This window comes from Cinclus cinclus, chromosome 3 (assembly GCF_963662255.1).
Source record: "Cinclus cinclus chromosome 3, bCinCin1.1, whole genome shotgun sequence".
In the NCBI taxonomy this organism is placed as follows: Eukaryota; Metazoa; Chordata; class Aves; order Passeriformes; family Cinclidae; genus Cinclus; species Cinclus cinclus.
Genome location: NC_085048.1, coordinates 85263030 through 85278893, shown reverse-complemented (window position 1 = coordinate 85278893; position 15864 = coordinate 85263030). Strand labels below are relative to the sequence as shown.

Sequence of the window (15864 nt, the reverse complement as noted above, 5' to 3'; positions counted from 1 at the left end):
TCAGTGTTGTTCAGTCAGGCCGTGACTCAGAACTAGGGGATATTACAAAATAAAATCATGATTTCACAAGCGGGTAATGTTACTGCAGTTACCTAGTGCACAGCCTTATGAACTAAAACTAAATTAAAAATAGTCCATCTCCCCTTCCTTTCAGTCAGTGGCCTATGCTTTACCCTCATAGCAAACTTGATGATGGTATAGAAGCGTTTTAATTAAGTGGAGTCCGAGGGAAATCAGCTCATCTTTTAAAAGAACTGAAATTATAGGTTCCCACATCTCTTAGTCAAAGGGGTGCTTCTGATATTACTGGCAGACTCCTGTGCCTAATAAAGACCTTCCTGCTTAGCAGAACTGTTTTTCTAAATGTCATCCTTACAGTAATTATTTGCATTTAAATTACATGGCAATCAAATCAGAATTGAATAATTTAAACTGGAAGTGAACAGGCTGATCAATGTCAGTATAAATAGAAAGAAGGATAGGCATGGGACAGGAACAGTCTAATGGACAAATATTAGCAGTTACAAATACTCAAATACATCTTCCTTTTCAGAACATATAAAATACGATTAATTTTTCAATTAGAAAATACATCCATGTACTTGATTGCTGGCTAGGCAGGAAAAGGGTGAAATCAGATCACCATTTATCCAAATGAAACAGCTAATTTATATCCTGCATCTGTCTACTGTGTGGTGCAGTATTGTAGCCAGTTTGTTTATGGCCCATGGGCAAGCAGTACTTCAGTCTTCTTTCAGTTACTAGCAATAAGAAAAAAGCACACCAAAACACAACGTTTATGCAGATGGGTAATTACAGAATGTCATGAGAAGTACAGAACAGTTTCTTTCATGATTAATCTAGTGAGCACTTAACTCATTTTGCTGGCTTTGTACATGGTGTCTCAGCACACTTTTAAGAGCAGGGAAAACAGAAAATTAATTGGAATGTACTATAGTGATTTACAGCATTGAGGATGCTCCTATCTCTTCTATAAAATAATCTCTCAGTGCTGAGCAAATCAAAGTGAAAACATGGATGCATTCATACAGTTCCATGCAAATCAATATATTACAAAGCCTGATACAGAACTGAGCATCCTCCAGCTTCTGTTGTGGCAGTATGACCAGATCATTAACTGATGTAAGTTGCCAGTACTTCACTGGCATGTTAGGGGTACCTTGCTGGCTTACATCAGGAGATGATCTGCTCCATCAACCTCTAGCTTTTAGGATTGGGCCTGCAGTAGACAACTAAGTAGTATAAGCAGTGTTTTGGCTACCTTTTTCAGAGTTAGAGGTTTTCAAAAACAAAAATAATAAAAAAAAATCAGTGTAAACAATAAATCAGTACTTCATTTATTCTAAAATTTAAGCCAGTAGACTTGGAGGACCAGAAAAGCTTCAAAACTAATGCACATACGTAAACCACATTTGTATGGTCAGGATGCAGTCAGACCTGTACAGCAAAGTTGGAACTTTTATATTGTATCTAAACCATCTCACAGATGTTTTAAATATTTTTGTAGTAGGCTCAGAATTGCTTTTGAGGCAATGTGCTGCTAAGCCTTCTAGCTTGCTGGGGTTTCAGCACAACAGTTTGCTGAACTTGCACGTGGACGTATCAAGCAAACACAAAGCCCATTTGTGTTTAGCCAGCTGTCTTTTAGCTTTCCAGAATGAACTAACTCTTTGACCATTGTGGGTCAGAGTATTGTTAGAAATTTCCATAGAAGAGCTGAGGTAGCTTGCGCTGAAATATGTTCATACTGGGGTTGCTTTGCCTTGCTCCACTCTAAATTCAGAGTTCTGCTCACTAAAAGGCTTGCTGCAATTTCCTCTTTCACTCAGCCTTCCCTGGCATGGTCTCAGCTGAGTGCTCACTTGCCTATTTTGGCAGTGACTTTGAGTTGCAGTATGACTTGTTTTTAATATTTTAATAGTAGAGTACTGTTAATTTCACTACTGATCTAGGTTCTCCAGGATCCTGTTATGGCAGGTGTTGTGAAAATACTAAAAATGAAACTTCTTCCTACAGGCAAGCGCTAAATACTGAATTTCTCCATTTTAGGAGCCTTGTTTGAGGCATTTAGGGTTACTCTGATGCTTTCTTTTGCCTTTTACTCCATTGGTTTCAATGGAGGCATGTTGAAAATACTGTTAAATACACATGGAACAAAATGAACTTTAATCCTAGGATAGGCTTGAATCTTTTAGAACTCTACTCTTACAAAAAAGCAGGAAGACATGAGGCATATTCTTAACATTTTCATTGCTCCACAGTTGATACGATAGTGGTAGTGGTGGTGTGCTAAACTTGTGTAGCATCAAATTATGCCAATATTATCATCTCAGCTTCTCAAAGGAGTTTGTCCCATAGCAAAAGCTGCAGTACAGGATGGGCCTGTACCTCAGACATTTCTCTCATTTCTTTGAACTAGTATGCACAGCAAAGTGCTCTGCTGTAGCACTTTGTTGGGAATACAGAGATCATGCCATCAACCAGAGAAAGGGAGATGAAGTGGTATTGGGCCAGGGCAGGCTGTGCATGGAGTCATAAAAACTGAGTAAGACATACCATGAGGACAGGACGTCACAGTGTGTGTGTGTCAGGGGGGTTGGCAGGATGCAGATTTAGAGCTGCATACTTCTGAGGTAACAGCTTACCATTCATTACTTTCACAGACCACTTGATCAGAGAGTGCTTCTCTCCCCTTCTGTCTGCTGTTGACCCTGCCACTATAGATAATAAATGCTGTGCATGTGCTTGCACCCAGGCACTTAGGAGCCCTGGAGTCGCCTGGAGATGCTTAGGTTGTAGTGCAGTATGAATAATATTAAAAGATGAAATCTGGTCACTTTACTGGAGTTAGTCTGCCTGCTGGTGGATGTCTGAGAGGATTGACATCACCAGAGTGAGAGGCTGCTGAGAAAGCAGGGGAAGGCAAGGAGCTACTAGGTATTTCTTCTGTATTTAAAAGACATTCTTGATTACATCACCACTGCTGTTCTTGGGCAATCCCATGGGTTTTAGACCTTAAAAATAACCAAGAATTTTGTCTTCTATACATTCAGTGCCTTTGTGAACAAGCCACTCTCCTACAGTGGAGGAAAGGCCTGAGTGCTGGGGGCCGAGTTTACACAAAGTAAATTGGTGGGCTTAACAATGGTGACAGACAGCAAATGCTGACTATACCAGCTATAGAAAGCACAGCTTTTCTTTTTCTGACATACATAACATGATTGGCTTTGTGTGCTGTAAACAGCTGTGGGACAAAACCTTTTCATTAGACTATGCCTTACAGACCACTTTCTTCCTATGCATTTTCCTCTTAACGTTTTCATTTCACAATATTTATATTCTTCTCTTTTAATTAGTCTCTATAGCTGCAACACAATGTAATGAAAGTAGTAAGAAGAGGTTGATTCAACTAGTTAACATCATGTGAAATTTTGTGTAGGATTAATCTGTGTAACATCATGTGTAATTAATCTGTAGGATTTTGATCTCTTAAGTGCTTGGGTATTGTTCAGTGTCACTGGTGTCCAAATTCACCTGCTTTGTTACCTGTGTCTGCTGTCCTAAGTCCACTGTCATTTAATGTATTTCCTGCCACTTCCTTGGTGTGCTCCTCTTTTTGGCACAATAGAATGCTGTTTTCATCCTGCAGTACATCATTGATTTGTTTGTCCCTAGTCACTCTAAATGTGTGCTAGTGAGAAGTGCAGTTCCTACTTAGTCCTGCAAGCTGTTGATACAGTGAGGTAGGGCTTGAGCTTTTCTAAAAACAATCTGGGTGGCAGTTGGACACCAGCTGGGTGGCATTAGGCCAGGGGACAGCACCTGCTGTTCTCCACTCCCTTGTCAGTATGCCTCCGGGCTTGGCTTGAGCACACACCAAAACCTGTGGCCAAATAACAGTGGTGGCTGGAACAGCCACTCTCTGTAAAAGGGGAAATATCCCTCAGGATATCACAGCTAGCAACTGTTCTTTTTCTCTCAAATATGAAGGAGGAAGTGAAAGGGGAAAAAAGCCCCAACTAACCCTAGTGTATTGCCATCTTACTGGTGTCAGTTCACAGTTTGGCAGCCTGTCTCTCTCCAGGTGTCAGGTGTTTGCTTTCTGGTGTGGTAGACACCTTATATAGCTGGAGTTCAGAATGCAGAAATTTCTTCTTATGTGTTTTCCCCCGTGCTTTCTTCCATGCAGGTGTTGGAGGCAGGGAACTTTTCCTTGCAACCTGGAATGCTGCCCTTCTCTCCACCAGCTTTTCAGTGCAAAGTATGTAGAAAAATGTTAGAACAGTAAGGACCAGATTGGAAAGATGGCTTTGAGACTTTGTTTTTTGTTGCTTCTTAGAGAATAACATAGTAGGCCTTCCCTCCTTCCTTTCTCATTTCCACAGTACAGACTGGAGAACCCCCTGTGTCCTTAAGGATCCCCACAGACACAGCTTTACTGGCAGATCACAGCTCAGGCTCACTACTGGTCCCTCACTCGGGTGTATGGAGAGAGAGCTGTTATCCAGACAGCAATCTGGTAGTGCTTTTAGTGTAGTTGGTTACCCCAAGTGTTCCAAGGGGGTTATTCCTGTTTCAGATAGTACATTCCAGATTTACAGTTGACTAGGCCATCTGCAAGACTGATGCACTGGAGAGTTGAAACCTCAGTCGGTGATGTGAGTGAAAGGCTTGGCTTTTCACACTTGTCCAGAATGACTGAAGAGTAGGAGAATGGGAGAAGAGGGGGCAGATGGCTGCCACAGCAGGGCTGGCGGGGGAAGTGTCTGAGTGCTGTAAGAAGGAAAAGTAAATGTTCTCATAAACAGAGCCAGCTGTGCTGGAGTTTGTGAGGCTGCTTATTTTCAAAGCAGACTTCAGCTGACCCAAGTTTGCATTCATAAGAATATTTGTGGCTGGTCAAAGTGCCATTAGTGCTTAGAATGAATAAATGTTTACAAGAATGTGCTAGAAGTGCTGTTTTAGCCACTCTGAAAAGTTATGGTTTTAATTATTCATTCATTATGTTAATCTGGTACTGACAGGTAACTGGCAGGCAGGAAGGCTGAATGGTGTACTACTGATTTATGCAGTGTAGGTATTTCCAGTCAGAGACTGGAATTACCATCAGGTGACCATTCAGAGAAACAATGGAGCAAAATCTCTCCAATTTTACCTGTCTTCATTTCAGCTTCAAGCATTTCATTTAATCTTTTTTTCCATACACTCTACCCACCCCTACACTTGTTCACTAGTCATTGGAATTCCTTGTATAGCTCTTCATCTAATGGAGACTTCTTGGATGAAAGTGTGTGGGGAGAAGAAAAAATGAAGAAAGAGAGTGGGAATATAGCTGTTGATGGTGGCAAAGAAGTGCCTCATGAATTTTCAGGCTGCAGGGAAGATTTCATGTCTTACATAAAAGTTTCTGAGAGATTAATTCAGTTATAGATGTATAGGTGAGTTTTTTGTTATTCGTTTGTGGGTTCCATTTTTTGGGTTTTTTTCCTATATGGCAAGTCATGGGCCACCTCTTCCATTGTCCTAAGATCTGGTCCAGAAGACATTTCAGTATGTGGCAGGGAAGTAGGTAGGGCTACTGACAGGTTAAGAAATCTCCTGAAACAAATCTCAGTCTTCCTGATGTCATGAGAATTTAAAGGTGTTATCTGAACATTATTGAAGTAGGTGGGACTATTTCCAGTGGTTTTGGTAGGCTTTGGATTCTACTCTCAAAGACAGGCCTTGCAGTTCAGTTGGCACGTGCAAGTGTTCTGCAAGAGGTGTTCCTGTGTGGCTTCCACAATCACAGCTGACGGGGCAGTGAGCAGCACTAATGCTTTCATTTTGCTTTCAGAAAAGAGTTTGATGATAACATACCTGTTGGTCATTGGACTGAGTGATCTGAGGTTTCAGATGTTGGGGAACAATTGTTCTACATCTAGTTTGAATTCTAGAGAGGCCCCAGGGAGTTGTATCAGTGAGAAAGAAGTCTAAGCAGTGGGGATTGGCTTCTTCACTTGCACTTTTCAGCCTTTCTTCAGGCTTATGTTAAAAGTAAATTTTCTTCTTATGTTTGATATCATCTAATAGATCCCAGGTTGTTTGTTTATGAAGCCATTAACTAATGTTGTCGCCTGAATGTTTTAAAGTTGTGTGACTAGGAGGCCCATTGACAGGATGCTACATCGAGTCAAGTAGATTCTGTTCATAGGTAGCGTATTAACAGATCACTGCAGAAGGCAAATTTCTTGTCTGATGGTGCATTTTAATTCCAGATTGTTACGGGTGAGTAATTTTAGATATTAAGGAGACATGAAGTGCTGAAGTCTGACAAAGCTGAGTATTAAGAGGACACAAGTCCACAGTACTTGTCTAAACTAGCTGGATTTCAAACAAAAAAAAAGTACTTTCTAAAAATTAAACAACCCCATCCCATAAAGTCAGTTTTGATGTACTGAAAGTTTCCAAAAGGAAGATTTGTCAGATAGTGTAATGGTGTCTGCTTCTTGATTAGGAATGACTCTGATTATGGGTGGCAGAATCTGTATACTGTCTTGTACAGAAATGAGACCTTCCTGTAGCCTCTCTTTCAGGCATTACTTGAAAGTTATGCCAATGTCTCTCCAACCTACACCTTTCAAGGTATATACAGTGTACAGGTCTTAGTCTTTTCTACTTAGAACAGGTGAGTGATGTTAATGAAAGTTTAAAGTTAGAAATGAGAAAAAACACTCCATTCTGTAATAAAATATTTAACTTATTCTTTTTGTTTAAAATTGCCATTAACTCATATTTTACAGGTGCTGATAGGTATGTGTAGAAAGGAAAGTTGTGGGGAGGAGTCTGTGATGTAGTAGAAGAGACCAGCTTACATATTTCATAATTTTGGAGGCTGATCCTGAGAGATTGTCACGCTCTGTCCTCCAATTGCTATCTATAGTATAAAACACATTTTTAAGGAAACTGTGTCTTTGCAAAAGATGCAGAATGTACCTAGTGCAGCAAGAGCTGTCAAGGTAGTACGTTAGTTCAGATCAAAATCAGTGTCCTGAAATTTCTGTATCCTTGTGGTGGCAGAACTGCAAGCAACAGCTGAGAGCTTTCAATGAAGTTAGCGGTTTCTTGTTTTATTCTTGCAACGTTTTAAAAGAAAGCAAAATTTGCTAAGAGTTAAAAAAGTCAGACAGCAGAATGCAATGGTCTTCCTTTGAAGGAAGAAGCCTGCTAGACCTTTCAATGCCCTACTAGGATAGCATGTAAGTAGTCCAGCTGATCCAGCATTTGTATTTAAGGCTGCATGATTTAAGCGTGCCTGAAGGGAACTATAAAATAAGATAGTGTCCTTGATTAATCTTAAACATCTGAAAAGAGTTTGGGGTGCAAAACCCAAACTTTTCTCAAAACTATGCATGTGCAACAAGGTCTGCTTATCTGACCTTCTACATTCTCCTTTTTATGAGTGTTCACCGGGATCACTGAAAGCCCTTGTGTGAATGGCTCTCAGATCACTTACAGGTAAACTTAATAGTAAATTTTATTGGAGTAGAGAGGAAATGCCTGTTAATCTTAACCTACTTCTTTTGCAGCTGGAAGAAGGAGAACACTTTGCTAAAATGGTGATAGACCTGGGTGAGGATGCTGGAGAGTCCCTAGCAAAGGGTTACCTGGCACTGGGCCTGACGTACAGCCTTCAAGCTACTGATGGTGAGTTACTTGTTTGTCAGGTGTGTTATAGGGAGAGAGAATTTGTTCAAAGTCTTCAGTGCAAGCAGTGGGAATTTATTAGAAAATCTGCTCTCACTACTGACCAGACGTGAAAAACAATCAGCTCGCAAGATAAATGGATAAATTCACTTGCTCAGAGAACTATATTCTTTGTTAATAAAAGTGAAACTTTTAGGTAAAGGAAGAAATGCAGGTCATTACTTCGGCGGAGATAATCTGTAGCTGACAATGCTTGGTATGCCTTACTTGCATATTTGTAATATATTTTTTTCACTTAATTTATACAACAAAAAGTCAAACTTTACATCTGTTCTCATATTTTTGTCACCCACTCATAAATCATAAAGAAATAGTATCCAAGAACTGGAGTCAGAAATGCCTCAGTTCAGTTCCTGGTGTGATGCTGATTCCCCACAGAGATTCAACCTCTCTGTGATGTCATTTCTTTTACTTAGAAGTAAACAAGATAAAAATACCTACCTCACTGTTACATGTGGATGTTGACTAGAAACAGACCACTGAATGTAAGATGAATTTTATTTTAATGCTGCTTCCTTGGATCTTGAATGAGTGGACAGAGGGACTCCTGGAGGTTTGGTGCTTTGTAGTTAGAAGGGCTTGAAGTGTTCGGGAGAGTTCTAGCTCTGACCTTCATCAAGCTCACAGGTGGGAACAGTCTGTGTTTATTCTATGATTCCTAACAAGGTAAAAGACTTCTAACACATCTTCTTTGAATAATGTCTGAGCTGGTGTGTTTCCTAATTATTTTGGCAGTCCTGCCCTCATGCAAGCAATGGCTTCTGTGTTGGATAATTTCCATAGAAGCAAACCAACTTCTTCTAGCAAAGAAGCCTGAATCAAAGCTAAAATTGCTCTATTATTTTACCATGGAATATGCAGGCCTTGCAACTTACACCAGAATTCTGCAAGGCCTGTGTATGAGAAAGTGTTCTTATGTTCCTCAGTAGTGCAAGTTGGTGTAGTTTTTCAGCCAGACATATCTGATCATCTTTTCTGAGAACTGCTATTCATCACGGAGGCTAACAGGCACTGCAGCTCTCTCCAGTTCTCCATTTCCCTGCCTCAGAGTTGTTCTCCCTAGAAAGTTCATGTCAAAATATATGTCCTTTCGTAGCCTGAAATTTGTCTTTTATATATATTTTAAGTCCACTAGGAATAGAGTTCTGCTTAACAGCCTAGTTTTTAAGGCATTGTGCCTAGATGTTGTTTAAATTGTTCTAAAGGTATACAAGATCCCAGAGACTGTTTTCAGAGATAGAAGGTTTTCTGTTAGCCCCTTACAATCTCTTTGTAAACTTAGGTATGAAAAGAAGGTGGTTTCTAAAGAATGGAGTTGGAGAGGCGTGTGCTGTACTCTGGCTCTAAAATTATTTTGGTGCAGCAAAATGTTAGTTGGAATCTCTTTTTCTGTAAATCTGAGTTTTCAAGAGATTAGTTCAATATTGTGTCCTTATTAATGTAAAATAAACAGTCTTCACAACAACTGCCTTGGATTATTTTTAGATTAGCTTCTGATTCATGTTTTGAAACAGCAGAATATATCTGTCTTCTTATCGTATCTCTGGCCTTTAAAGCAACAGGGCAAGTCAGTTATTTGAGGGAAATAGAGTATATTGCAACCTTGCACATTATATTTTAATCAAATGGATTAAGTCCTTCAAAAGCATGGATATGATGGTCATGAATATGGAACTGTGTTTTACTGGAAAATGTCAAATTTGCACTAGCAAGACATTTTTCATTAGCATTGTTAAAAAAAAAGCGTATGACAGTGAGGAAGCACAGCTAGAACATGCTGAAAGACAGCAGTTCTGTGATGTAATCCTGCCTCGTGTTGTCAATCTTGTTTATCATTGTCTTTATATCAGTCCTTACTGACATATGCAGTCAAGTCAAACATCTATGTGTGTGTATATGTGAGATTCCTGTACCTTTCCAATTGAGATGACTTTCAATCAGTGTTTTCAATGATAGCTAAGTTTTTCAGAGACATTTGACCAGTTGCTTTCTAAAGCTTACAGCCTTCCATCCACATTAGGTTTTCTTATTTGATACAACCTTTTAGTAATTATTTTTTCTTCTGTGTGGCAGAGGCACTGAGGAGCTGTATTAAAGCCTTTTCTTTGTGATTTGCAAAAAGCTCCTGTAGGAAATACAACTTCCTGAAACTTATGCTGGATAGCTTCCTTATTCTTAATGTTTAATTACGTGATTCTTGAAGTAAGCCTCATTGAAGTAGCTGAAAGGTGTGTCCTCAGAGGAAATCAATGACACTTTTGCCTCAGTCGTAGAAGCCCAAGCCTCCTGTTTGTAGTTTTGTGTCCATTTTCTGCAGATCAGTTTCCAGTGGGTCAATGTCAACAGCAAACCATTCCTCTTCCTCCCATAGTTCCAGTTTTGACATAAGCTGTATTGTCAACTTTTCCTCCCTTAGATCTGGTGAAGAATTCACTGAAGACAGGGAAAGATGAGATGAATTTAACAAAGTCTAAAGAGGAAGGACTAGGTTGAGAGTGTATTGTGAAATACAATGCTCTTCTTAACTCACATCACCACCTCACAAATAGTGAAATTTTTGTGATTTAACAGTGCCTCATTATTTTTTCAGAGATGAGTGTGCCGTATCTCTGTTTTCATTTAGAATTTTGGTAGAAGGCCATGGATCGGGGACTGAATTCGAAACTCATTCTATCAGTCCTTGTGGATCTTACAAGCAGTGTACTGACAGCACTGGGTAATGTTAAGCCCTCCACACATTTATTCCCTAAGAAGTGAAAAAATTATTAGTGAACAAACTTACAGTATTTGCTTTCGGAAATAACAGTGCATGCAGTCTTTAATTATAATTTTGGGCGTTAAAACTGTGCGTTGTGCCATATTAGATGCTTTAACACAAGGGAATAGTTTCTGAAACTCAGTCATGTTTGCAAAAGGGTGCATGCGTGTCAGTGTTTCTGTTTGGATCAGAAACGTATTTATGAAGTCCATTTATCTGTCGTCCTCACTTCTTGCATTGTGATTCACATAAAGGAACAGTTTTGCACATCACAGACTGATTTTTTTCCCACAAAACAAATGTTTTGCATAAATAGACCTGACTGTGCTTCAGCTGCTAATGGGTGTTCAATCCATTGGACAAGATTAGAGCTAGATTCCTGTCCCCATGTTTATAGTGTTTATTCTGATCCTAGGCACTGTGTTTCATTCCATGCATTCACTATTCCTATTATGCTCTAACTGCTTTTACTAAGGCAGAACTTGTCCTCCTTTTTTTTCATATGTGATTCCAGAACTTTGTATTTAGGTACCAAAATATTGCTGAAGAGCCTGTTGAAATTTAGTAAGGCTGAAGCTCCTTTAAAAATCCAGATTGCTTCAGAAGATAAATCTTGGGCTGCTCAAGTGGCAGTTGCAAAAGTACTGTGTCATACGGGTTTCAGAAACCCCCCTGTGCCACTCTCCCATTGGTCCGAATGCTTTTGCATCTTATTTTAATCTAAGTAATATTTTGTTTCAGGTGATGGAGCTGCAGCAGCTGTGCTTACAGGAAGTAAAGTTGGGTAGGCACTGAAGAATTCTTTGGTGCCATTGACCTGAGAGAATGGAGCACAAATTTTAAAAATTTAATCAGACCCACCAGGTTCTGTTTCCTTAGTACAAACTTTTCTTTGTCTGAAGTCAGAGCTTTTCAGTGATACAAGTGGGTTGTCAATCTCTTTGAATAATTCAGGGGTAGGGCATCAGCAACATCTTTGGGCTGCTGGTTTCAGAGTCTTGACACCCTCCTGGTAAAGAGTTACTGCCTGTATGTAATCTCAATATTCCTCTTCTTGCTTAAAACCATTACCCCTTGTCCTATCACTGTAGGACCTGGTAAAAAAATAACCCTTTGTCTTTCTTAAATATTAAAAGGGTGCAGTAAGGCCTCCCTTGACCCTTCTCCAGGCTGAAAAACCCCAACTCTCTCAGCTTTTCTGTATAGGAGAGGTCTTCCAACCATTTTCATGGCCCTTTTTTGGATTTGTTCCAATGCAACCGTGTCTTATGTTGTGGATGCCAGAGCTGAACACAGCATTCCAGGTGGGGGTCTCATGATAGAGCAGATCATCTCCCTTGACCTGATGGCATCTCCCCCCAAGTCACTTTTTATTGTTGGGTTGGGTTTTTTTCCCTAATTTATCCCCTTCAGCTGTAAAGACCCTGTAAATGGCATAGTTAACTTGCAGCATCAGTGCTCAGTGTTGTCAAGCACAAGTTTCAGTGTGTTCATCCAAGTCAGACACAAAGCTAGTGGATAACCAGATTTCCAACTTTGTGGTACCTGCAGATACAGTCCATACTGTGGGAGGTGGGAGTCACATGCTGTTTCCCAGTAATGCAGTGGCAAGGCTGACTGGTTGTAATCATTTCATTTCCACAACTGCTTTGTGTTCTTTCTGACTACAAGCTGAACTTTAGTCAAATGTCTTAACAGGTGGAAGCTAGAAGTTCTAGCTTTTCCATTTGGTGTTTAATTTGAGGGACAAATGGTAACATTTTCTTCAGTCTTTCTTATTGTGTGACATCTTCAGAGTTGCTCTGTAACTTAAATAAAGAACTGTAGTTTCCATGAGAATGTCAGGTTTTTTTTCTGTAGGTATGATCAAATCCTTTCCAATGTTTGCTCAAGCATTTTTGTTTACACCAGTCTTGGTTCTTTAATTTTTTTTCTAAATTTTCTTCCTTTGTTGCCTTTATCTAGTGTTTTGAAGCCTGAATTAAGGCTACTGAGAGTGATGTGTTTTTAACAAATGCTGCATTTTACATGAAAGTCCATGTCTTTAAATTTATTATTTAAAATTCAAAATTTTTGGTCAGCTTTTAATACTTAGGGTAAGTTTTGTGGCCTAAGCAAGTTCTGATCTTTATGATTAGGAAATCCCGAAGACTGCTGTTCCTCACAAATGAGCCTAGTGTTTTGAAGAACTCTTGGAAGATGTAGGAATAAAAAAGGTCTGATCACTATAGCTACTGCAGCAAGTAATTTACTTACAGAATCTCACTTGCTGACATATTTCAGAGTCCAAAGAAACTGGTTACCTTTGCAGGTCTTGCAGAAGAACACAGCTCTTTCTTCTTAATAGCTTTTTCTTGAATTTCACTGGGTTTCTTGCATTATTATGTACTACTTGGTAACTTTCTGTTTTGGAGCATACACTGACTTGATGTATCAAACCAGATATATTAATGGATGATGTTTGCTGATGGATTAACTACTCATCACTTCCTTATGCTCTTGATCAATAGCTCTCAGAACAGGCAGAACAAGAAACAACTGCTATGCAAAATCTGAAAACCTAAGAACCGGAACAAGAAAGCCAATGCACTTCTAAAAACAATCACTAGGTTTCCAGATATTTTGGATCTGAGAAAGCCATATTCCTTTAAGCTCTTCCTCTGTTCCTGTTGATCTTTGTGATTATACCTTATGATACCCACATATAACAAGCTTGATTCTTCTCTTACTTTTCTGGTTTTAGGTAGGAATTAATTTATACATTGACACGTACTGGGCAGGATCCATTAGTCAAACAATTAGAGACATGGAAGAAGGGCATTAGTGTCTAATGCCACATCTGAAGTAACCTAAAAGTCTGTTGTGGCCTCAAAGATGTTGTTGTTTTGTCACAGAGCTGTAAGTCTGGTTGCTGGTGTTCCCTGTTCAACCCGCAGCACCCTCCTACATGAAGATGGTGGTGGGGGTGGCCTGTATCTGAGTCAGAATGTGCTGCAGGTTACTGCTTCTAGCATTTGCAGCAGCCTGGCTGAGGGCCTGTTGCCTTCTTGGTATCTAGTTAGTGTTTGGCCCCTTCTCCCAACCCTCTTCAGTGGCATATGTAAATAAAAAAATGTGTCAGTATTTCAAACAAAGGACTTAAAATAATCTTTAATAAAAATGAATTTGAGAATTTGTTTCAAAATGAGCACACGCACAAACACGCACAGATTTCTAAACTGTTTACGCTTCAAGTTTGAAATACTTTATACATTTATTTATTTAATCTGAAACATTGAATTAACTCTTAAATGGCATTGTATCTTGTCCTACAGCAACTCTAAAGAGCACTCAGGATGAATTAAACAAGAAAGCCCTTCAGACATTGGAGAGGTGAGTAGGAATTTTGCAGGTACTTGCATTATGTATTTTTTGCATGAATTCAGAAATTTTTTTCTTTTTATGTTTGTTTTTCCTCTGTGTAAAGCTTTCTTTCTGGAAAGTTTGGAAACAGCTTATTAGATTTCAGCAGTAGTCTGTCAAAACCATCTTTATGATGGCTAAATGCAGTGATTATTTGATTGAATATCCAAGGTATGAATACTGTTCTGCCACCTTCCAGAAAAAACCTTAGCCTCAAATTAGCAGCAGTGAGATCTACAGTGCTGAAAGATGCAGCTTCCTTACATGATGCCAGCTGGCAAATGTGGAAAGCTAATTTTGTCTCAATTCCTTTGTGAAGCAGGCTTAAAATCCTGTTTCCATCATGGTGGGAAAGTACCTTCACCATCAGGGTGTAGGCAGCTATGGGGTGACCTGGCAGCAGTGCACCTAGGGGAGAGGATAATTACTGTCCTGATGAGTTTTTCCATGAGTTGTCGTTGGAAGAGGAGGTTCCAGAGCTAGCAATACAAAGCAGGCACCACTCACCCTTCCTCCTTCCCTGTATTTTTGGGAAAAGCTGGTAACAATGGCTGCACCCTGGACGCAACTGTGAATTACATTCTTGTGCAGCTGTACATGAGACCTCAAGTACAACTGCATGATTTAAACCCCTCTTTTGTCCATTCTGTAGGATAAAGAGGTAAGGTAGGAGCTTCTGTACCCTGTTATGATTAGATTACACCACCCAAAATATACTGGTTGGTGTTCAGGCAGTTGTTTACATTTGTACAATTACATTCACAGTTTACAACCCGCTATAAATGTAGATGCCTGCAGACTACAGATAGCAACTAAATGGAAGCTTATGTGGTCTAAGTCTTGGGCTGAAGTATCTGAGTTTGTTGTGGTTGTAATTGCATAACTGAAGAAAACTTGAAATCTCTGGTATCTCTAAGTACAGGTTTAGCAGTTTGAACAATGGTAAAGGGTCTTAGCTGTTTTGCTGATGCTGACCGAGAAAGAGCCAACAAGTTTGTCTTACACTGGTTTTGTAGTGAGTGCAAGAGCTGAAGCCACAGATAGAATTCTGGATACTTACCTTATGGAGATCTGAGAGAGAAAACTTCTAAAAGCCATTTACTAATTCACTATTTGGATCAGGAGTGTACTTCAAAGTCACACTGGTTTGTGGACTCCAGTGTCGTAAATTAACTGCTGAACTGCTGACCAATTTTAAGGAATTGTGGTGCTGCACTGCTTTTAAACTTTATATTTTTTTATCCTTTGACCTTTCCCATTGGCTGTGACTTGTTTTCATGGTATCTTAACTCTGCTTAGGAGGCAGACAAGCATCTAGCCAAACACAGGTTACTCCAATTTCAGCCAACAGGAATGTGACAGTGAGCTCATTACTTGTGTTTTCCTAAATGCCTATATTTGATTTCTTTCCTTTTTTGCCTTCCTTGTGTTTCACCTCTTTTTGAAGAACATATATGATCTCTCAGGCCATGGTTTGGCCTGTAGTCATCTTTGTAAGGGGCTTTTTCAACTGGAAGACTGCACCAAATATTTTTTTAATTCCTTCTGAGGAAAATGAGCAGTAATGTAACAATCCTTTGTTTCTTTCCAAAAGCACCATTTAGCTCATCTGCTGTATTCTTGTGAACTTTCTCCTGTTATTTTTTGCTGGAGAAGCTACTGAAGGTTTCACCAGAGACACTTTGTAAAGAGGTGGCTCACCCTGCCTAACACCTGAGGGCAAAACTGGGTTCTGTCTTGTGGAGTTTTGTTGTTTGTTTCAATTTTTTGGAGGGTTGGAGGCTTTTTAGGTTCAGGGGGGGTTTTTTTGGTGCTTTTTTTTTGGTTTTGTTTTATTTTTTGTTTGTGTTTTTTTTTTTTGTTTGGGGTTTTTTGTTGTTGTTGCTTTTTTTGGTGGGTTTTTTTGGTTTTTTTGTGTGTGTGGTGGGCTTGTAGCT

At 39.5% G+C, this 15864-nt stretch overlaps 1 protein-coding gene across 2 annotated transcripts in view; it reads left to right on the top strand.

Annotated features, from left to right (window-relative positions):
* Positions 1-15864, top strand: part of TTC7A (tetratricopeptide repeat domain 7A) — a 166179-nt gene that overhangs the window by 56269 nt on the left and 94046 nt on the right. For both annotated transcript variants that reach the window (XM_062490355.1, XM_062490354.1), the window contains 2 exons: positions 7590-7707; positions 13840-13897. In XM_062490355.1, coding sequence (XP_062346339.1) covers positions 7590-7707; positions 13840-13897 — 176 coding nt within the window. The remainder of the gene's footprint in view (positions 1-7589; positions 7708-13839; positions 13898-15864) is intronic.